We start from the raw sequence: 24040 nt of genomic DNA on the forward strand, positions 1-24040 counted from the left end.
ATTACACTTTAACAATATTTATAGTAAAGGATTCTTACAAGAAAGAATAAACAGCTTTATGGTACAATTAGTATAAGAAATATCCACATGGGGACTGTTTTGCAGTGTAAAAACACACCATACATCTGAAATGGTCATTTGCATATAAAAGCTACCACTGATGCCAGTGAGTTGCACAGTGATTTAAAAAAAAAATCTCAAACAACAGAATCCAAAATATACAAGTATTGCAAGCTATACACAGCTAACCAAATCAACACAGAACACTGTAGCAGGTTATTCCACTTTGTCTGAAGTTACACATGGTAGGATGAGTTGCATTCTGATACAGCTTTTATGAAATTCATACATAAAAGCTTCTCAGTCCAACAGGTTTCACAGACTGTAGAACTCCACCAGTAAATGCACTTTGATATTTGGATGTTGAAGCCAGCTGCATCATTTACAAGGGCCATGGCAAATCACTGAAGTCCACAGGGCCACCAAGACCTGCATCTGCTTCAAGAAGGCTCATTATTACTGCCATGGCTGCTTCATCATTGCTGGGACTGCTTGATCCTTGATCGTTATCAATCATATCAATGCCTATGTGAGAGTTCTCCCCTGTAAGTGTATACACAGTCAGTTAGCAGAAGCTCACTTTTGTTTTATTCACTTTACTTGCTGATTCACACCAATTCAGCAAGAGACTAGAGGCTTCCAAACACTATCAAAAAAACCCTAATACAATATTAAGTAAGCTAGTAAAATAGATTGTCAGGCTACTCTTTTTAGGCAGAGTGGGAGGTTTGGGGGCTGAAAGCAAGTTACTGCTAAAACCAACCCTCTTGTTAGTTATCTGTTCAGTTGGTATTGAGCATGTTAGTGACTTCACTTACCAAGAATAGAGGAGTTGTCAGAATATGGGTAACCAGAGTTATCTTGGATTTGCCCAGACAGTAACCCAGCTGAAGAAATGTCTGGAGTACCACCATTCAGGATCTTGAAAGAAAAAAACATAAGCCATAAACTATCAGGAAATTGTCCCATACTGGGATTTTTAATATAGGGAAGATGAGCTTCCAGGGAAAAAAAAGGCAACACCTGACAGCTACCTCATCAGACTAGCTGTAAAGTAGGAGCTACTTCCTCTGCATTATGCCCATCAAGCAGATGTCAGATGGAGAGTGAGAATTTTAGGAGTATCATCCTGCCAGGTAAAGACAGACTGCATGAGCTGAGCATGGCTCCTGGATTGTAAATCTTAACCATTTTTGGTACAGTACAGGAGAGCTGTGTACACCAGAGCTCACTAGAAACAGAAGAACCTTCTCCAGGATTCTTACATAGCAAGGGAATAGCTGAGCTTGAACCATTGAACCAACATTTTGAACTGTTCAGATGCAGAGGTACTCTGGAAGGTAAGTACTTGAGTGGCCTCTGAGGGCAGCATCAGTGCTTCTTTTATAGCAGCCCCTGCTAGAAGTAGATGTTGAATTATTGTAAGGAGAAGGAGCAAGAAGACTCCTAGAATTAAAATTCTGTTTGTTCCAACTTGAAGTTCTATTTCAAAACCAGAGAGACAGAAACACACAAATATTTACTGTCAGCTATGGGTTCCACTACAAGCAATTCTGATAGGGAAAAACCTAGAAATGATAAGTCTGAGGCAGTGTTCAAATGCACAGAATAAGGGCTGGGGTTAAGTGCTCTTGCCTTGCCTGTAACTACCATAAGTAGCAATTTTCTGGATGACTTTAAGTGCAGCCACTACCAGTGTTCAGATGGTTAAGTATTGGTAATGGTATGTGAGTGCTGCTCAAGCAATGACAGAAGATGGTATTGATTTAAAAATAAACTGTCAGTGCACAGTAAAGCATCTAATTGTCATATTCTGTGCTACAGCAGTACAGTTAAAACTGAGGGGATTCATTTGAGCAGTTGGTGCTCCAACAATAGCACTTCCAGTATTTACCAGGATGTGGTGGTCAAGATTATCTGGAGGATCAAGAGACAGGAGGAGAGCTGTTTCTCACAGCTCTATTAAAGTGAAAAATTTAAAGAGTAGGTGGATTTCAAAAGCTGCCAGTGTCTCTTTACTTTAGGGACTACTGTAAAGGATTCCAGCCACCAGGATAGTTGGACTTGCTGGTAACTTTTTCAGCCAAGCAGCCAGTAGAAGTGTTGCTCATTCGTTGCTTTCATCATGTTGATATGTTGCCTGGCACTGCTGCTACAAGACTATTCATAAAGCTTGTTCTTACCTTCTTGCCTCCTGGGGAGGATGTGTCAGGTGGTGGTGTGCTGGTAATGTTCAGTGGACTTGAACCACAGCTGGAAGGTGATGATCCTCTTATCCTAAAACGGGGGTAAAACAGGGAATGCCTTTATTAGGAATTTTGAGACCTGACTGCCAGAGGCTTAGAGTTTCAAATGCTGACTTTAGTATCAGGTGGCGTAAAGGTGTTAAAATAATGAACTTTGCAATTTCCTCACTTTTTGACTGGTACTCAGCTCAGCAGTAGCAATGGTTCTATTTGCAGCTAGAGAACAGTTGTGTATAGATTGTCCAGCTTGCTCTGTCTGCAAACTTTACCTCCCCCACTCCTTTATTTGTTCTTGTACAGTCTTCAGAAAGAGTCAGAGAAGAAGGTCCTGGGTGCTGAGGAAAGTCTTTTTTTGGTTCTTGTTGTATTTTACTTCACTTTAGAACAGTAAAGAATTTGAGCTGCCTGTCACAGTAACCTAGGCTCCTTAAGTGACCTGCTGCTACAGAAGGACACTGCAGAGTTGACAGTCAGATTTCTTTTTCTAACTGTCCTAAAGCAACGTTTTTCTCTTCAATTTTCTGTAGCTTTGATCAAACATTTTTTTATTAATGAATAATGTAAATCAAACAAATCTCCACACTGAAGGGAGGAAGAGTAGTTAGAGAGAAAAGCAATGAAAATGGGAATCTTTGCCTTGGCAGATATCCCCTGGGAAAGATGAACAGAAGGCAGCTTTGGAAAATAGTAACAGCTGCTGAAAAAATGACTGGAACTAACCCAGGGTCTTGAAATGAAATTGAAACTTGGGTGGTAAGCTATCCCACTACATTCACAGGCTAATTAAGTCTTTTACAGCTACTAAAAGCGATAGTTAAGTTTTCCAAAGTACTGAAAATTATCAGCCCTGCTGCAGCTTTTTTTTTTTTTTCTCATTATTCCTAATCTTATAGACAGGAAAGAAGCCTTATGGGATAAGTCTGCTGTTCACTTAAGCAATGCAGTAAGTAGTCTCTGGCCTGCAGCAGAAACAAAACCATGGTGAATGGACTGAATGTTTGCCTGAAGAGTATGGTTCAGTTACTGCCACTAAACATCTGCTGGAGGAGACCACTTTTATAGGAAGAACAGTTGTCAAGAGGAAATGGATGAAGCATGAGGATTGTTAGCTAGTAGAAATTGATACCCACTTAAAGTAGCTGCTCACAAGTGAGGGGTGAGATGGCTGTTCTGAGGAACAGCTATGTATTTGCTGCCTCCCTTTCCTGAAGGGTGCTCCAAGACCCCTTGTTTAAACCAGGGACCTACATGTTGACTGTTAGACAGACTGACCCTGGGGAGTAAAAGTCAGCTTAATCATTGCCTCCTTGCTCACAGAGCTGTGGGAGAACTGCACAAACTGAGCTTAGATACCTAACAACTCTAAAAGCATCTTAGCAAAACGGATCCCATGAAAACAAACATTGCCATGTAGTCAATACTTGGGGCATTTGGAGGTTGTGCCACTTCCACCCTTAAGTCACTAGAAAAAGAATAGCCTGCAAAGGAAATTAAAAGAAGAGCTAACTAGAAATAAAACTATTGTTTCTGGTAAACGAAGAATTATCACCATTATAAAAAAAGTTCCCATGTTGGTCTTTTACATGAAGAAGCTGTAAGGCTATAACTTCTTCATTCTTTCCCTATGGGCTTTGGCTGCTTTAGGTATTCCAAATAGCTATCTGTTACTGTCTACTTCAGAAATACAATTCTGTCATTCTTGTATTCAGCCTGAAAAAAAGACTCCCTTAATTTATTCTTAAAGAATAATATTGAATTTCTTCTAACTTCATCTAGTTTTCTCTCACCTGTGAATCTCCATGATTTCTTCAGCAATCATCCTCCCTATTTTACCTGCTCCAGCTCTTGTTCCACCTGGAATTCCAGGCACAGTAGGATGGGTCCTTTTTGGGCCACCTGAAATGAGTCAGGCAGAAGTTTGCAAACCGTTTCCAAAAAGGACATTCTGAACTGTGTTTATTCACAATTCCACTAACTGGTGAGTATCTTCAAACGTATAGAAAGATCTGACTTGCACTGAGCTATGCTATGTCCCTTAGACATCTCTGCAGCAGCAGGCACACAAGATACCTGATGCTTATCAAAACGTGGCTGTTTCAAGCATCTGATAGTACCTCTTATCCAGAGCTGATACAAAATAGCTTGTCAGACCTGCTTTGTTCTGTGCCTGAACAGGTGCACCTACGACCATGTTTGTTCTTTGCTTTGTGTGAAGAACTTAGCAGCATGCATTCCATTCAGGATGGGCTAAGTAAGCCCTACTACCTGATGAACACAACCCCTTCTGTAGGTAACTGCAAGTATATAAAATGGAGGAAAAAGTGAGGTCTGAACAGTTAGCTCACTGTTACTTTAATGTGATTTGACACTTGCACAACAATTGAGATATAATCAGGAAGGAGCTTGACGTATTCCACAGCACAGCAAAGACAGAGATAACCGTGAAAAGGCCAGACAGCCCTTAGCCTTGCTTACCCATAATGGATAACTGCTACCTTTTAGAAATTCATACTTAACAATAGCAACTCTCAGTATCTGTGGCACTGACCCGTCAGGAGATGAGAAGGTTCACTTAAAGGTCATCAAAGCCTTAGCACAGGCACAATCACTTGAAATGAAACTTCAATCAATTAACTTTCTTTTCTGGGGCCAAGAACTATCAGTGTGGTGACATTATACATCTGGTTTCTTTTCAAAGGCTGTGTAGCAGCAAGTTTGTTCTGTTTTTTTTTTTCCATTCTTAGAAGGCCCAGATATCACCACCTTACTGCCCTTACCTCAATTGCTAACCGTGGTTCCTACATGGCAGCTTCTCTTCCTACCCCTGCCAGCTGTCCAGTGCTTTGCTACCCTTCCTCTTTCATGATTTCACTTACTAAACCTCCCTTTTCACAACAGAACTGATATACTTGCACTACAGCTACAAAGGCAGAGCTGGTAAAAGTAGTACCCAGTAAAAAGGGTCTCTAAAAGCTGAGATTCCCAGTTCTTTGGAAAGAATTTCAGTGCTAGCACCATCTTTCACTGTCTTTCACCTGTGTGCTGTCACAGCTTTCTTCTATCCTACCACTTCCACTCTTCATTATTAAATGAAGTGGCCAAACTGTATTTAGGACCTGTTCACCCTATGTACAGCTTGAAGTCACTCCTAGATAATGTACAAATAGCAAAGTCAAACATTTCTATGTCACTCCCTCCAGTCCTGCTTACACTTTTTTTTTTTAAACTGCCACACTCACTTCTCTTTGACCAGCCTGGCAAAGTTTGTTGTATTTAAGTTCAACAGGACAAGAACTGCTTTTTTGCTCCTATTTTTTCTTCAGAATATTAACAAATTCTCAATGCAAAAGTGCAGCACATTTGTGCATGCAAGATTAGCTGATAACAAGGCACGATAGCCAAAAATTTCCTCACAGCACAGTGGTTACCTTCTCCAGCCTGAAGCACACTGTCCATGCTGTGTGGCGAAGCTGCAAGCTGGGGAAAGGCTGCGTCTCCACTATCAAGTACGTTGGTGCTGTGGATTTCAAGAACGAGAAAAATCAGTGATAGAAAACCCTGCAGAACAGTGGCTCTGCCAGTGTGTCGGTACAGAATGCTTCAGAGTTTAAGTAGTTTGTGAGTCACCATCACCTTTGTGAAAGCACTGTGACTGACATCAAGGCTAGATAAACAACAGAAATAAACCACCATGTTACAACTCAGTGTGCAGTGTAGAACCCAAAAAGCTTCTCTCAAGAAAATTCCTCTACAACAGTTACTCTGCTAGGAAGTCACTGCACCTCTACAGAACCCTCAAGGAAAAAGAAAAAAGGGGAGGGGAAGACCCTACGAAAGGAAAAAATGTGTCTCCCATATGTGCCTACAACGACTGACACCCCAGGTTTTCTCAAAGAAATAAAGTATTTATGTTGTTGCAGGCTTTAATAAACAGATACTAAACCACTGCAATTACTAAGCTAATTCCCCTCTCCCCAGGTATGCAGTTCTGGGGGCTATCTGGAGAAGATGCCTGTTGTCATACAGAAGATGTGCACCTATTCAGGTCAAATCACATCTGAAAAGAGGGCAAAGCAGCCAGCACTGATGTGCATCTGCTAAGAGGGAAATACTTACGAAACGATGGTATTTGTTGAGACAATGTATTCTACTTCTTTGGTCCAAGGGTTCATGAAACTGAACCAGCGACTCCTCAACGTAATAAAAGAGCCATCTTTTATTTTAAACTTGTAGCAGTTAGTTGTAATTTTTTCTCTTGTCTGCAAAACTGAAGACAGGCAGAAAGTGAGTAAACCTTATGTCAAACAGATACTGCAGCTACATAAGCAGAGCCCTCACTGGAAAACAGTTCATTCCTCCCTTCACCCTTGAAGAAGAATGCTACTTCTGCAGTCAACCCCCTCACCCAAACTGAACCTCAAATGTTCACCAAACCCCCATGGAAGTCTAAGATAATGGTATTGCTTGGCACATGCAGTACAATATTCTCAACTAAATTACCTGCAAACAGACCAATTGTTTCAAGTTTCTTTGGTTTTCTTAATACACTATTTCCCCCAATGTTTTTACAAAAGCTCTTTACTGAATTATTAATAACTGTACCTTGTCTATGGCATTCTGCAAGATGTCCGATATCATCTTGATGAAAATATTCGTAACATGAAGTACCTAGAAGTTCCTGGGGTAAGTATGCCAGAATAGCTGTTGCCCTTGGGGAAAGGAGGGAGAGGGGAATAAAAAAAGATGAGAATAAAAATTCTTTTCAAGTTGAAGTATTAGCGTCAGATTACCAAAACTCAAGTAATGCAGAAAGGTATTTTCAGCTTAGATGGTAAAAACATTCATTAAGAATACTCTTTTTAGTTCGCAGGTAATTAAACAGGTAAAAACCACCTCAGGTTTTATATTTGACCTATCACCACTACAGAGGCTGTTAAGATTCTACATAGCTCTGGAGGCATGCTGTGATTTGAGAATTTAAACCTGACAGAGCTGCCTTGGAGCAGCTACAACATAGTACAGACCTTTCTGCATAAAATGCCATTGAAAAATAGACAAAGGTCTGAAGAATCATGGAATCATAGAATTGTTAGGGTTGGAAGGGACCTCAAGGATCCAAACCCCCTGCCATGGGCAGGGACACCTCACACTAGATCAGGTTGCTCAGAGCCACATCCAGCCTGGCCTTAAAACCTCCAGGGATGAGGCTTCTACCACTTCCCTGGGCAACCTGTTCCAGTATCTCACCACCCTCATGGTGAAGAATTTCTTCCTAACATCCAATCTGAATCCCTCTGCATCCACACTGCTGTTGCTGTACAGGTCAAGATGTAGCCTAACAAATGTTTCAGGAGCATTTTCTCCCCTCAAGTCACAAGTCTTAAGAGTGGGACAAAAAAAATGGCCCACCAAATGGGCACCCATAAAAGAGAAGAGTCAACAAATAGAAGTTTTCTGAATAAGCACTAAGGGACCTACTGGTTAAATCAAATAGGAGCATGAAGCAAATAAACCAACTTTTTGTTTCATCAGAACCAGCCACAAAGTCAACTCATTTTCTTCCTCATCAGTAACCTTTAGAATGAAATGGACCTGCAATCTGCAACATGGGAAAGACATGGATCCTTTATCTGATTCTCTGGTAGTGTTCAAGGAGTTATTGGTAAGGATAGAGGACATTTCAAGAACCTAGTAAAAAAAGACTTTGTGCATCCATTTGTGAACTCAAGCTTTAAACTAAGTTCAAGAGTAAAAGGCAAAGCAACGCTGCAGGTAAGTGGCAATGAGGTATATAACCTAAGACAAGATGACAAGAATGACCTGATAAGGAAGAAGCTATAGTGGGCCAGAATGATGAACACTGCATGTTAAAACAAGATGACAAGAATGACTTCTTGAGTTGTTAATGATTTAGAACCTGTAACCCTGAATACCAACAGGGTTAAGGAGAGAGGCAGAAAAAAATTGCTGTCACCTTGTACATTAAGGACGTGTAAACCTATCTCCAGCCCCCAGAAGACAACGTAAGACAGACTTTTGAGGGTATTTGGGGAGGGACAGTACATTAGTGCTCCTGAAGGTGCACAGCCACCACCTGGGAAAATAATTCTAAGCCTTCTTGGTGAAGCAACAAACAGTATGTTACCCTATATGGGTAATAACCAATATGAGCATCAGAAGCAACTTGTCAAACCTTCTTTCACTGCAGGATAAACCAGGCTTTCTGGAAAGAAGATGCACCAAGTCACAGCAGATGTCAAGTGACATCGAGTAAGCCATATTTTGGGAGGGTTTTGGCTTCTTTTGTTGTTTGTGGGGCTTTTTGGTTGGATGGTTTTGTTTTTTTTTTTTATTTATTTCATCAGTAACACTGAATAAATACACAGTAATACCTTTGAGCTCAACTCAAAATCCAGTTGAAGAGTCATTTCTTTTTTTTAGTAGTATCTATAGTGCTTTAAACAAAGCTACCAGTAAAGCAGTGTTGGACAGTGACTTATTGTGGAAGTTATTAGATGTATTCTTACCTCTGATCTACAAAAACAAATTTCCCATCTATTGCATGTCGAGAAACATATTCTGTAGGTTTCACCCTGATCTCACCATTGACTGGCTGTGGTACTACATGAGGATGCAGCCGCCCAATTGCAACAAGACAGCTTAAATTACAACCCTCGTTATCAGGCTCGTTATCTTCATCAAGTCCCATTTTTGTTGGTGGCCAGCTTTTTAAATATCCTGTACTATGAATAGTGCAAAAGCTTTTGCGGTCTGCTGTAAAAAAAAAAAAAATATGCAGTTAGGTCATGCATATTGCTTTGAAGAACTTCATCTAAGTTCTGCTAACAACGCATCTCCTCCTGTTCAGGAAATTTGGGATACTGTTCACTAAGGGATTTTTCAGCACTCCTGCTTCAAAGCAGCTAATCTGAAATAATAAAATAAACTATTTCCTCTGCAAAACCACCGTTTATACTGAAACACCTTGTAGTTCAGACCCAGGTCACTTTTGATAAAGTTTAAGCAGAAAAATAATCTAAAGGATTGTTTGAAGAAATTAGTACATTAATAAAGACACCACCTTTTTCAACTTAACTTGAGGCTGCTGAGGTGAAAAAGATATAACTAACTTTGATAATGTTATGACCAATGTTACAACTTTTAGTGTAGAAATGCTCTATTTCCAGTATGCAGGATGTATCAAAACCACAGATGAATTCAGAATACACTCATTTTTTAAAGCTGGATATCCATCCAAGTATCACTTGTCAAATGTGAAGGAGAAGCAGAAGGGGTAACAGCTCCCTTTTTTTGAGACATTGGCTAGAAGATCATGACTGAAGGTGGTATGATCAGTGTCTTAAGAAATTGCAATAACCACAAACTGCCTGCAAAAATTCCAAGAAAGCAGAGAGGAGAATTTCTCTTTAGAGGCTACTGCAGTGTGTAATAGCTGGGGGTGGGAAAGGATATGAAGAAGTGACAGACCTAGACACAGTTCAGTATCTTACGAAATACTGACAATGTTCACTAAGTGTAAAAAATTTAAACACCACAAATGAACAATTCTATTAAAAAATAAAAAAGCCTGACAGCCATTACATTCAATAATAAAAATGCATAATTGTTACCTTTCTTCTTTGAACAGGTTGAAGGAAAGTCCTTGTCTTCTACTTTCACTGAAGGTCTATTGCACTTCATCCTACAAAAGAAGGACCGCCTTGCTCCAGAACACAGTCGTGATGGCCCAGGTGTTATATCAGTTTTAACTGGGAGTCCAGCTGTAGCAAACAGAAGTGAAGAAGCCACCTAGGTCAGCTAAATTTAACCATAAAAAGGGTTACATCCATGACCCAACTCTACAGAGTTTCAACTTCACTAGCAATTGCACCAAAGTACTTCTATATCCTTCTTCAGAAGCAGAAGTCCTGTTTTGCAGGCTTTCATGTAAGTATGTGCAGAACTCAACTGATAACATCAACAGTGTAATTCCTGATTACACTTCCTAGCACAAAAGCCTTGACACGAGCTTGAAAACAGAGGGCTTTAAATGCAAGGATTAGCAAATGATTGTAAAAATCCACACAAGTTGGGTAATAAACATCATGATTTCTTTGCACACTAATCAACTGATTAAACATAAGAGAGATTATTTACCCAAAACCAGAGCCTTACTTCATACATAGTTACTCAAAAGGTCCATGACCCTTCAGAGTGGAAGCAGAAAAAAAATGGTAGCAGGAACTACCCAGGGACTGCAAGTCCTCAAGGCCTCCCATTATGTCTCTCTAGCCTCACTGAAAGATGTGCCCTAATGACAATCTTGACTTCATCATGTTTTCACAGGTGATTCTTAGATTCATTTCTGTGGAAAGTGACCAGAGAAACAAAAACACACTTCAACTCTGGGAGCCAACAGCAGAGTGCTGGTACAAACAGAGCTCTGGGAAGATGCCTGACATGCATCGGGAGCACAGGTATCAGCAATGCCAGTGATGCAGCTGGAGCTTCTGGGAACAGTACTCTAAGAGCTGATGGAGGATTTAAATCACATAATTTTTCCACAGCTTGCTATCTGCTTCAACCAGTTCTGCACAGGGATATGTATAAACGAACAGCTATCAACAGGTACAGAAGCTTCTAGGGCCCTGTAGGCTTTTAACTCAAGGGGGAAAGGAACAATTCCAGTGTTTAGTGTAAAATGTGCCTCCTGGAAAATCAGAATTAAGTGAGGTCACCTCAAGGAGGTCAGACTGTCCTGCACCACAATCACTCTAAAGCACTGTTCAGTGGCAAGAGAACAAGCTGTGCCTGAGTCACTTGTGCCAACATAAAAATACATACATACTAGTCCTCTTTAAGAATATGAGCTCTTGAAATTCTACCAATCAGTCTATCATAGCAGATGGGAAGACTGTAATTCATAGTATTTATTTTTGCCCTAACTTTGTCATAGGCATTAAAAAAAAAAAAAAAAAAAAAAAAAGCTAGCACTGGATACACATACTGAACAACCAGCCAAAACCAGGAGCCACAAAAACTTCAGCTGATCCAGCTGGAGCCTCTAGGCTCACTGCCCTCTCAGCCTCAGTTTCTGAAGTTGAGCTGGTGGCTTCTTTGAGATGAGATCCTAGAGATTTCTGCTCCTGACAAGGATGAGACTTAAATGACCTGGAAATCTGCAGTTTTAAGATACCACCTTCTACTTTAGCAATGCAGCCTCCTGTTATGAGAGTGAATTAAACACCCACTCATTTCAAAAGCAGTAGAGGTACAGAACTACTTCAAAATACCAGAGTAGAATAGACCTAAAAGATATAGTAGGAAATTATTCCAAGGACCAGGTTAAAAACCTTGTAAGAGAAAGGTTAGGTCATGGATGGAAGTGGCAATAAATAATAAATGAATAAATAAAAGGTTTCTCTGTCCTGACAGACAGCTAAGAATTACCAAAATAATACTGAGTTTATTCTGAGCATTGCTAATGACACAATAGAGCAAATGCTTCTTATGGTCTAACAGTAAAAAAATTAAACCTCAATGGCTGGAAAAGAGGATGCTTCACAAGTGAAGTGAGTTAAATTAATGCACCTATACTGAGTGCATGCCCAACCTGTCAGCTTCTACATTAAGGCACTGGTTTCATACTTCTTAATTTTTTTTTTTAATCTGGGAGTAGGGGAGGGTGGTTTTGATTTTTTTGCTTGTTTCTCTCTTAAAAGCTAAAACTTCCTCGGCATTACACACAATCCTATCCACACCCTCCACAGACACTTTTGACATTAGGCAGGTACTCAGCAGCAGTGAATCAGCTACATGACTGTTGTTCCAAAGGTGGTGACACTTACTTTTGGCATCTATAAGCCTCTCTCGCGGTGCGGTGTCAGAAGAAGAGAGCTGCTCCTTCACTTTTGCGATGTCTTTAGGATGAAGATAATCAAATAAACTTTGACCAATCAAATCATTCTGTAGAGATTGAATATTCAGTTGAAAATGAAAATAATTGTTCAGCGTATTTTCCCAGTTGTAGCATCCCATTTTACACAAATCTTTTACCTATAGGTCTAACCAAGAAACATCAAACTTCTGGGATCCAGGAAGTTTGGATATTTAAGTTCTGACTACATTATGTAGTACTTCATTATTTTTAGTAAGAGTTTTGCATAACTCCACCACCTACAAGTATTCTGCTTTCTCTTCAGTCTCATTTCATATGCTATATTTGAAGGAAAAAAAATTAACTGCCAATGTTCTCTTTCATAATTTTCATGATGAGTAGATATTTAGTATATACCTAACTAAAGACTGGCTGAGAAAAACTTCTGAAGCAAAAACAGGCTTTAAATTTGGTAAGAAGGGCAGATGAGAGAGTGAAGAACATGGTGTAAGTTAATCCTCACATTAAGTATATATTAAAAACCTGGCTTGGGTATAACTGCTTCCCAGTTTCCATCAGTAGGTATGCTAGCAAAACCAGAACGGACAGAAAGAAAACTAGTTGAAAAATTCACATGAAGCTACTGGAAGAACCTCACACTGATTTTTCAGTATTTGCTTACACTACCAATTAGCTAACAAGCCTGAGGGCAACTCCCTGACCAGAATGCATCAACTGAGGTAAGTTCAGCTCCTTTTCAGTTCCTTAGTTTGAATGCAGAAATCAGAAACAATCTTCTCTGATGACATGGCAGAGAAAAGCTCTTTCTTTGCAACAAATCAAGACAGACTGTTCAGATAAATACCCCTCCACATAAACTCATTAAAAAAAATTTCAAATCTTTAAGGCCTAACATTACTTAAAATGGAAAAGAATACCTGACTATAATTGAGGATCTTGAAGACAGATTCTGAAACAAACAGTATCTTCCCTCTGTCACAGCCTACAACAAAAAGAAATCCATCTGCTGCCTAATTAGGGGGAGAAGAAAAAAGGAAAAGTAAATTACTAAGTTGCACATCCTCATTGCATCCTTATAACCTTTAAAAACACTTTGTGTACAGCAGAATTCCTGCACTAGGAGAGCCGTCTTAACATTTAGAGAGGGCCGAGCCAACAGGGAAGATACAAAGTTACAATACAGGAAATGTTTTGCATCTGCAAACACTTTTGGCATCATCCTGGGCATCATGCCCAGAATGTAAAATCACTTTTAGGGGAAGAAAGAATCCACGTCTTGTTCTATATTTCAATGTTTAATAATCTTGTTCTATATTACAATGTTTAATAATGCCTTCAAAGTAAAATATTATTTTAACTATATTTATTCCATAGTTCCCCTTTCAGAAACCAAACATAACCTGGATATTTATTTGTGTGCCTGTCCAAAAGTGATCCCCATTTCAATAACATGCTTTTTCAATCACATTCAAACATGCAGAATTTAGGCTCTAATTTTATAGCTTTAGAGTCACAATGCTGCAGAAATTAAATTCTGCATATGCTGTACATGGACACTACAGTGTTTCACAAATTATGCAAGCTAGTGGAAGAGCTTAACTATTGACAAATTATAGCTACTCTCCATGATATAAAAGAAGTATACACAAAGCAGCCAAACATCCCAAACCATGGTATAGCAGTGACCTTGTAAAAGCAGTTCAATATATCATTGTGCACTGAAAATCCCATCAAGGTAGCCCAAGGCAGAAAGTCTGCAAGAAAACAGTTAATCTAGTTTTGGTTCATCCCATGAAATAACTGAAGATTCTGATGGTTACCATAAAAATAACAGTTTCCTCAGCCCTCTTGAATCTTTCTGCTTAAGAGACACTTGTCATCATTAAAACCCATTGAGTTTATGCAGGAGTCTTGCAGATTCTTCATTATCCTCCATAATCAGAATATTCTTAAGCCAAGACACAAAGCAGAAAAATACTGGTGTTTGGCTTGGGGAGAGTTATATTCACAGCCATTCATACCTCTTAATTAAAATTTGAAACATACCCTGAGAATAAGATGTTTCAATTCATCATCTGATAGAAAAGCAGGCTTATAGTTTGCTTCTGTATATGGGTTTGTAGCACCTGAAGAAAACAAACAATCCCCATATCACAAATTTAACAATACACACTTCAATGAGCAATTTTCATCTGGCTCCTTCTTATACTGTTATTGACTGCATGTGTTGCTTTTTGGGTTTGTTTTACAATGAGCTTTAAAAAATGATGAAGTTTTTTGCTAAAACACAAATACTCCATTATGTAGTACTGCAAATTAAATGCTTTCTGAGATATAAAATTGTTCCTTGATGTATTTTTAACCTTGATTTATGGTTTATTCTCAGAATTATAAGTGAAAAATATGAATTAAAGAGACTAAACAACAAAAACCTTAAAACTATTTATTCTCTTTCTAATTTAGTAAAACATGACAAGATCATGTAAACAGATTGTCACTTATGAACTTACAAATTAGTTCTCTCATTCCATGCCAAAGACAAAAAAACAGCATCACAATGCCAAAAGCCCAAAATTAGCTACAAATGAGACAGCTATCTATTAGAGGCTAATTCTTCTCGTTCTATTCTCTTCATGAAGACAAAAGAGAGTCAAATATGTAACCACTGAAGTGCTATGAAGCACTAACCTAATCAAATGACAGAAAAAGTTAAACTTTTCAAAATTGCTATAATAAATATGACTGGAAGACACCAAGTCTCCTAGAAACCAGAGCTGTGATTCTTTCTTCACGTTAGCTGCATCACTACCTTTTCTCAGGGGTGTATTTCTTTAAGGCTTAAGCTTTCACCATCATCACTGATTGTACCCGAGCACTGATTCACTCTTATGTGAAGTTTTAGGACAGAAATTAGTAACAATCTCAATTCTTCCAAATCTGCGTGTTTTCCTTTAGGTGCTGATTTTGCTTCGGAAACTGATTTAAGACTAAATTGAATTTTCAAAGTACTTTCTCTTCTTTCAAACAGCGCTAAAGGTATGAAAAAAAACCCTCAAAACTCCTGTAGGAATATTACACTAAAATCTAACCGCTCTATCCAGCAAGTTTTGTACACTGACTATATTAAGAGCACTGCTGAGTGTCTCGCTCCCCTAACCTGCCTCAGTTGCCTTGCTTCTAATAAACCTAGTGATGAGGTCAGATGCTCATCCAGAAATTTCCCAGTCAGATCATGATATTCAACCGTAAATCACTAAGAGAGAAATAAATGTGCAGCATCAAAGTCCTCCCTAAATGTATTAACTTATTCCTTCATAGCAAAAAGGCAAGAAAGAGAGAGAAAATAAAATGTCTGTGGAAAATTCCATTTTGCCATCCTTCTCCACCCCCACTATCTGCCCTTCCCTCCAGCCCCAGTCAGCTTACCACGTAACGTTTTCATATGCTGGACAGCCATTCTCAGCACAGTGAGTTTATCTAGCTTTCGAGACATGGCGTTGCAGGTTGGGACCAAAGATGCCAGCTCGTCTATAAAGCTGTTCATTTTATCTCTGCGCCTCTTCTCAATTTGACTGTGAGCCTCCCTGCACAAGTAAGGTGGTGTGGAAAAACAGAAAACAGTGAGAGAACAAGTTTTTGTTTAAAATCCCCAAATCCAGTGTAAAAACCCACAAAAATAACCTCTCCTGATAACTGAGTTACCTTCTTACTCTTGTGAAAATGACATCCCCATACTGAATTCTTCACATGCTTTACGTTCACCATTTGGGTAACGGGGCTAAGTAATAGGCAAGGCTGCAGTATGCTAATTTACCAGAAAACACGTAAAATGTTGGCCATACAGCTCACTGAACCCTTAGCTCTGAAACAATCTACCGAACAGTACAAAATTATCTACAGACTTCTACTGCTGTACACCGTTTTTGTTCTTGGCACATACAATGAAACATCACTGGAATCACAATTAAAAATTTTGAACAAAGCATTCAATTAAGAATTTGTAATAGTTACACTACATGAATGTACTTAAAACTACATTCAATTAAGAATTTGTAATGGTTACACTACATGAATGTACTTAAAACTACCTTTTGCAGTGGCAATGTAAGTCTTTTACTCATCCTATCGCTTTCCACTTGAAGGTACCTTTGAACTAGACTCTTCCTAACCAGGATTTTACCATGTCAAAAAGTTCCCTACCAAATTAGTATTTTCACAAACCTATATGAAGATTATACATGGAAAACATCAACAGAATGAAGATATGGAAAAAATAAGAGAAGATCAAGCAAGAAAAAAATATTTTCAGGACAAGAAACACATGCACAGTATGAGATTACCTTGCATTTTTTATTCTGCCTTGTTGGTCTGTATACTCCAATCTGTTGAGAAATGATATCACAAAGTTAGTATTGAAACTCTAAAGCCAACTCTTCTAGATGCATTTAGTGGCCTTCCACTACCTGAAGGGGGCTACAAGGCGGCTGCAGAGGGACTGTTTCCAAAGGCCTGGAGTGATAGGACAAGGGGCAATGGTTTGAAATTAGAGAAGAGTACATTTAGACTGGATGTTAGGAACAAGTTCTTTACTATGAGGGTGCTAGAACACTGGAACAGGTTGCCCAGGGAAATAGTTGAGGTTCCCATCCCTGGAGATACTCAAGGTCTGGCTCAACAAGTCTCTGAGAAACCTGATCTAGTGGAGGATGTCCCTGCTCACTGCAGGGGGGTTGGACTAGATGACCTTTGGAGGTCCCTTCCAACCCAAACTGTTCTATGACTTTACATATCTACTGATCCTCATTAAAATCAGTTTTTAAAAAATGTGAATATTTTTCTTCAGGAAAGATCATTATTTATAATATTGTACCTTAAAGCATTAGCATTCTTTGTTTATCTGTTTTAACTCAGTCAACAATCTTATGCCTGTTTCTGCTGGGACAAAATTTGGGACACATGACCACAGTGATGTTGAAAACAGTTATCTATAGCCAGGATCCTATGTCAGTACTGTGGAACTAACATTTTAGTGACTGTATCAATAGTACCTTCCATGTTGGTCATCTTTATCTGTATCCATACCTTCCCTGCAGAAAGAGAACAAATCAATATATCACAGATTAAGCAAAGGATTAACAAAATCTATCAAACTATCATAAAATTAGAATAAAGTATTCATGTCATCTTTAAATCATAAATACAAATATAAAAAGTGAGAACCTGGAAGGAGTACAGAGTTTGTATAGTTTTTGCCATATTATTTTCTTAAATTAGTTATTTCTCCTTCAGAGCTAACAAAATGGCACAGTTTGATGTGTTTGACAGTAAAACATGCTGCAGTTCAAAGATATCATCTGTTATAAAAATGTTTTTCAGTTAACTAGAGTGGAAAAAAAACCTCAAAGACATATTAAAGCAGATATTTCTATGCCTCCATCAGAAACAGGGCTACTAACCTGCATTCACTACAGTCAGAAGGACAACCAGAGGCAGTTAAAGTGCCTAGCGTAAAATCCACAACCTGCCCTGAATTACTTTGTGCTGATGCCTGTGTGTTCTGCACTTCAGTTTGCCTATGGCAGCTGACTCTCAGGTAGGAAATGGTAACCTAGACAAATGAACCACTGGAGATGGCCAAATGCATGGACAGTGAGAGACTGTATGAAACCAACCAGGCACATTTTGAATTGGTACAACTTGAAATGTAGGTTAGTGGATGATTTTGTCTCTGCATAAAAAAATAAGGAAGGAAGAAGCATGAATAATACAAAGCATTCCCCTTATTACAGTTTAGTATTGTAACCATATGTACAGAAATAAGGAAAGTGTAAGTTTTCATTGCCATATCTGGTAAAAAAAAAAATGAATGCCTAAGACTACAGCACTGTTAGACAAAAGAATTAGGAAGAATGTGTTTTGATATACACAAATTTGTACAACTGCACTTAAATGGGCATTCTTAAGCCTGGCTTGCTCTGGTTTAACTTTTACCTGCCTATTTCAAGTAAATGGGAGGTAAAAGGCAAGGAAAAACACCCAGCAACTTTTTCAAGTGAAACCAATTATTGAAATATTTATACTTACTCAAAAGGAAAGCCATCAAGTCTGAAAAGAAAGAAAAATACAAGTACACCATATATAGAAAATAAGAAAAATGTCCTAATTTTTCTGTTGAAATTCTCAAGCTAATTTATGTTCTATTTTAAATGAAAAGCACAGTGAAAACAAGAGAATAGCAGTAAACATATTCCATGGAAACAACTTAATCTCCCTTCTGAAAGAGTAATTCTGCCTTTTAATTAAAAATAGCATAGTTCATTATACTTAATGTGGAAAAACTAGTACAGCAACCTAAATTATGTTAGGAAAATCATGGAGATACTGTTTCATCTTCCAAAATGAAAGATGTGTGTTTGATGCATGATGCCCTTATGATCAGATAAATGGAGTATCAGAGGACTCTAAGGTCAGAAATAAATAAAACCACATTAAAAAAAAAAAAAAAACTATCCTAACTTTCTCAGGTTTTGATTCTGCCCTGCAGGACGGATGAACATTTTCCTTCAATCTGTACTCAAGTCCTAATTCTGAACTTTATGTAGCCTTTATCATAAGGAAATTAAAGAGAATTTCTACATGGAAGCTAACCATTGGCATTGTTTCAAAACTGTGAAGTGATCTGAAATACCAATGAGCTTTAATATGTTAAGAGGCTATTCTTTATAAAAGCCTTATGAAAATCTTCTCGTATTAGCCATTAACATACTGGTTATTCCTGTTCAACACTGGATATTAGCCTTCTTTAAAATAAATATGGTGTTCTTTCATATATCATTCATTGCATTTTACATCAGTAATCTTTATGACTGGTTTTTAAAGGATGTCTGAATAATGCTATTGGTTTTCTTCATCTCTCAGTGTTCACAGTTGTATTACTGTCTTAGTCAATGGCTCAAAGCACTTCTGTTGCTCACAAAGAAACCGCATGCAGGTCTAGAACAGGACTCAGAAACACAAATGAGGCATCAGTTTTCCACTTGTGATGCCACTTTTACCTACAGGATACTTGTTGCGACAAAATTCATTTCAGCCTTAGAAAAACCCAGAAAATAAAATCTAAAAGAAGTACAAAGTAAGCTACAAATGTTTCAAGAAAATAAATTAACTGTTCATAGACCTGTGCATGAAGTCTCAGATTCCAGCATTTGACTAAAGTAGAGCATAGCAGAGAACATGCAGCTTTTGCTGAAGTAACAATAATAGGTTGGACAGGAATTTTCCTGGGGGAGTGGCAGGAGAAAGAAGCTGGTGCAGAGAGCCAAAAGGACAGCTGATCAATACGCTTCTGCTTGAGAGGTGAACAAAGAGCCTCACTAGAACAGTCAGGTTCTGCCTTCCTTATTCCCTGACTTCACTGGTAAATGAACTAGAAACTCAGACAATGTCTGAGTAAAATATACATTGTTAACAGACAGCTAAAGCTGCACAGCAGCATTTCTGAATATTTCTGGTACAAACATAGTACAAGAAGGTATCGAGGAAGTCTACTTTAAGTTCTGTTTCAATGTAGAAATATTTGCTATCCACCATTTCCTTTGCAAAACAACATGAATTGTGGTGTGGCAACATTTGTTGTAAACTCGAAATTCAAGGAAACAGCATTTTCATATATTTAAAAGAAATGCACATGCAACCTAAAGGGCAGAATTATAACTTACAAGAGCTAAATGTCTTTTGGAAAAGAGGACTTGAGCAATGCTTCCTACCCAGAAGAATAAAGATGGAGAAATTCTTTCTAGAGAAGAGGAAGTTGGTAAGATTGAGGCTGAATTTTGTAGTAGTCAATTCAGCTAGAGGGAGTCGTGTACTTTTCAGGAAGACTAAATGCATATTAGAGAAGGTTTGCATGCAGCACTTTTGTGCTTTTTAAGTACACTTTAAAGTTTTGTGCACAAGTTCTCCTATAAAGAAGCCCTATGTGCAGGGAACCTAATTCTTATTTATCATCTTCAGTGTGGATTAAAAATTTTACCCCTCCCTGAAAAAAAGAATTGCCAACAATCCAAAGGCCCACAAATGACAACATTTGTGCTAAGATACATAAAAATGGAGTCCATAGCCTTTGAATAATGGATGGGACCCATTCACAAGTTATCCTGCAGCTAGACTTCATAAAGCTACATATGAGGTTTGTACAGTGACTTAAACTAAGTAAGTTGGTCTTAGTGTACCTAGAGCAGAAGACATTACAATTTGGCAAACTGTACTAAGACCTTCACTATTCTAAAGCGGAGTTGGTGTGACTGCTTGCTATTTCAAATACCTGTCCCAAAACAAAAGCTGTGGCTTGGACAGTGCTTCTGAGCGCTGTTGTTAACAAGCTTCCCTTGAGGAGAAGCAGCATTCTTAAAACAAAACCACATTCTACCACTGAATCAGAAGAAATCATCTTTTTATTTTGTCAAGAATAATAGCCTACAGTCAAGGACCAACACAAGATTAAATCAGTTGATTAAAGGAAAGACAAATCTACTGCCTCAAACCAGAGGCTATTCAGATTCAACTGGGAGATCAAAACAGCTTCATCAGGCTAAGGTTGGCAGCACACTGATAGGAAGTGACTAAGAACACAAAAAATAGGTGAAGAAAAAGGAACTATTTCCAGTTTTGCTTCTGCTTTTTAATGAATTTATTATCTTCCCTCCCACTAGTTAGACATTTTATTTCTTGTGTAAATGGTCAATATAATCAACCTTTACACTGTACATTCCATCAGTATTAATTTTTCTCCTTCAGCAGCCAAACATTTCCTTCCTCAGCCTTATCCCACTTAATAGCCTTCAATTCTAGCTGCACTGAGATGAAGGCTTTATTTTTATTATTAAATAATAAAGTTTCCTCTTAGTGCATATTTTTTTCTTTAAATCTTTATGATAGGTTGCCAAGAAAGTGTTATTTTTAAATTGCTCTAAGTATTTCTATCATCACCCCCGCTGTATTGTTGTGCTACAACCTCATTTTAGCAGTGTTGAATCAAGATAAAACCAACTTACTGATAATCAGTAGAGCTTCCCTTTCTTTTCCTATTGCAATCCATTCCTGAAGTGCTAAGGGAACTGGAGATCAAGTCAGCAGGGTCTGGTGACATAAAGTCACTAATTGTAGAAGATATATCCATCCTTTGGTCTGCCATTGGATTGTCTAATGTTGGGAGCAAAAAAACCATAAAAACAATACAAAACAAAACCACAGAAACTACTGCATTAAAAGAATCAGAAATGTATATATTTAACTAAAATTAAAAACCCCCCAAAATCCTAAAACGCTATTTCTATTTTTTTTTTTTTTTGCCATAAACCAGATAATAGGCAGTTTCCCCTTTTCCAGTCACCGGTGTATTGAATATTGCACAAACCCCAAGACCATTCTCAAAACACATTACTTAACATAATTGTTTTTAAAGTTTAATCATTACTAAATGGCATCTACTTTGAAATAAGAGCTTTTTTTACCTGAAAGGCTGTCTTGGAAGCCTAGATCCACCTGGTAAAAGATGATGATGATGCTCAGCCAGAATCAGCTGATCACCTTAAAACTCTTCCATGCCTCATATTCTGTCAATTGTGTACTTTCAAACACCTAAATGGGAAGAAAACCAGCAAGCTTAAAATAAATAAGTAATTTTTTAAAACATGTTTCTTTAGAACAATTTTAGACACACTTTACAACTGCAAATAAGTGTTTTCTAAGGACTGAATCTGAGTTTTCTCACACAGTGTAGAAGCTTTTTCAATCATCAAAAGGGTCAGACATTGGGATGTTCATCTCCAATGGACAAAGCTTTGGAACAGAAGGAATCTCTTCAGCATCACTTCCTTTCTGGCCCTGTTTAGCATTCTTTGGCCTTTGCAGATAATCTAGTCCAAGACCCCTGCTCACGCAGGTACACTCAGATCAGGTTGCACAGAAACACATCCAGGCAGGTTTTGAAAGTCCCCAGGGAAGGAGACTCCACAACCTCTCTGGGCAGCCTGGTTTTCCTAGGGTCATGCCCAACTTCCTGTGTTCTAGTTTGTACCTCACAAAACCCAAAGTCACTGGCATCGTTTTCTTCAGCTCTGTCAGAATAGCAAATTCATAATTTAATTCAGAAGTTTATCTAAATTATTGGTCCTGTAACAGTAATAACAGCCAGGATCACAGCTCTTAAATCGGAGGTCAGGCAAGTAGTTGCTCTACTGCCACCAAATTTTGAACGGAAGATCGTTGTTGTTCTAGAAGCAGAGCTTCTTACCTGACAAATTCTCTTTCTCAGAAATGAAAAAGGAATCCGGGTATTTGCAAATGTGTGGATATATTGGTAGAGGGAAGTTATGAAGCCACTTTTTGTCACTGACAAAAACTAAAGCAGTATAAATTTAAGTCCAGTTGTAAATTTCCCTTGACTCTGTAACCACAGTTCATTTTAGAAGGCTTTCATTCACGCTAATACAGTTACTTGTGGATCAGGCCTTATTTTCTTCCTGTATTGTCCTTTTCCCAGTTGTCTGCTTTGTCTCTCTTGCTCAGTGTTGTCCAGCAATTCTAAATGTGATTACATTACTGTGGTTTATGAGATTACTGCAGCTTAATTTACAAGCCACCAGTTAAACCACAGTCACTGCCCACTTCTCTGTGCTTGGTTCAGATCCAAAAACACTATCTTCAACCTCAGCTGATGTGCAAATGTTAGTTATAGCTAAACTTGGTGTGGCCTGTGGCTAAGCCCTACAAATTCAGTGATTAAAGTACTGTCACATCAAACTACAATGTCTCTTTTTAACCCTGTCCAGTTACTGGGCACCTGTGATTCAGGCTTGGAACCTAATGTAAACCCCTAGCACTGTTTAATGCACATACTAGAAACAAGTAGTTTCTAAAATTTCAGGCTCAAACAAACACAGTTCATAGAATCATAGAATAGCTTAGGCTGGAAGGGACCTTAGAGATCATCTACTGCAACCTCCGTGCCATGGATGGGGAAGCCTCTCAACTACTTGACTGCTCAAGGCCTCATCCAACCTGGCCTTGAACACCCCCAGTGAGGAGGCATCCACAACCTCCCAGAGTAACCTATTCCACACTAAAGAACTTTTTCCAGTTTAAACCTACTCTCCCTCATCTTAAAACGATTCCCCCTTGTCCTATTGCTTGTGAAAAAGTCCCCCTCCGGCCTTCCAGTCCAAAAGTTGCTAAACACTTCTATATGTGAGTGTACTTGTTGAACTCACACTTTACTGCTTAATATAGTTTCATGGACCATTTAAGATGACCTCAGACAGAAGGTTGGGATCAACTGGAATTAAAATAAGGGGGGGAAAAAGGCAGCTTGTAAGCTTAACACAGTCCTGTCCATTTAAGAATGCCTACATTGCAACAGTCAACAATTTAGCTTAATTGTCAGAACACTGTATAATCACTGGTGTGCTTTAACGAAAAAAAAAATTGTTTTGTTGTTGACTGCAAAACAAAAATTTCAAAGGAGTTTTATAGAAAAAAATCTTGAAATCAAGCATTCACTCATCTGGTGCTGCTATTTTTAATCACAGCCAAATGTCTATATTTGATAGTTTCACAGCAGATATTTTAAGTGTCTTGACCATTTAAGAACAACAACATAAAAGAATTACACAGAACCTAGAATTCTCAATTTCTTTTCAAGTCAGCCCTTTCTCTACCATGTCCCAAATGCTCATTTTGGCATTACAGGAGCAACATTTTGGCATTACAGGAGCTAAGAATCACAGATGTCTCTTGAAATGAGGTTTGAAGTTAAGAAAATGTCAACCCAATGATC

The 24040-nt window shown here is 38.4% G+C and overlaps 1 protein-coding gene across 1 annotated transcript; it reads right to left on the bottom strand.

The window, feature by feature from the left end:
- Nucleotides 1-71: 71 nt before the first annotated feature.
- On the bottom strand, nt 72-21734 carry BMAL1 (basic helix-loop-helix ARNT like 1). The gene is made up of 18 exons (XM_054390542.1): nt 21717-21734; nt 21258-21405; nt 18289-18309; nt 17253-17291; nt 16545-16586; nt 15631-15788; nt 14251-14330; nt 13122-13214; nt 12155-12272; nt 9938-10087; nt 8834-9080; nt 6909-7015; nt 6423-6573; nt 5735-5823; nt 4094-4202; nt 2244-2337; nt 879-981; nt 72-603 (listed from the first exon to the last, which is right to left on the bottom strand). Exons 2-18 carry the CDS (start codon nt 21395-21397, stop codon nt 443-445), a joined length of 1902 nt encoding a protein of 633 aa, XP_054246517.1. The 5' UTR covers nt 21398-21405; nt 21717-21734; the 3' UTR covers nt 72-442.
- Nucleotides 21735-24040: the final 2306 nt, after the last annotated feature.

Source organism: Indicator indicator, chromosome 21 (assembly GCF_027791375.1).
Source record: "Indicator indicator isolate 239-I01 chromosome 21, UM_Iind_1.1, whole genome shotgun sequence".
Lineage (NCBI taxonomy): Eukaryota > Metazoa > Chordata > Aves > Piciformes > Indicatoridae > Indicator > Indicator indicator.

Coding starts and splice junctions, on each gene's coding strand:
- BMAL1 (XM_054390542.1), bottom strand. CDS start 21,397: ATGGCAGACCAAAGGATGGATATATCTTCTACAATTAGTGACTTTATG. Junction 6,574..6,908: donor TGCAGAATGCCATAGACAAG/GTACAGTTATTA, acceptor GCCTGTCTTCAG/TTTTGCAGACAAGAGAAAAA. Junction 4,203..5,734: donor TGTGCTTCAGGCTGGAGAAG/GTAACCACTGTG, acceptor GACTCATTTCAG/GTGGCCCAAAAAGGACCCAT.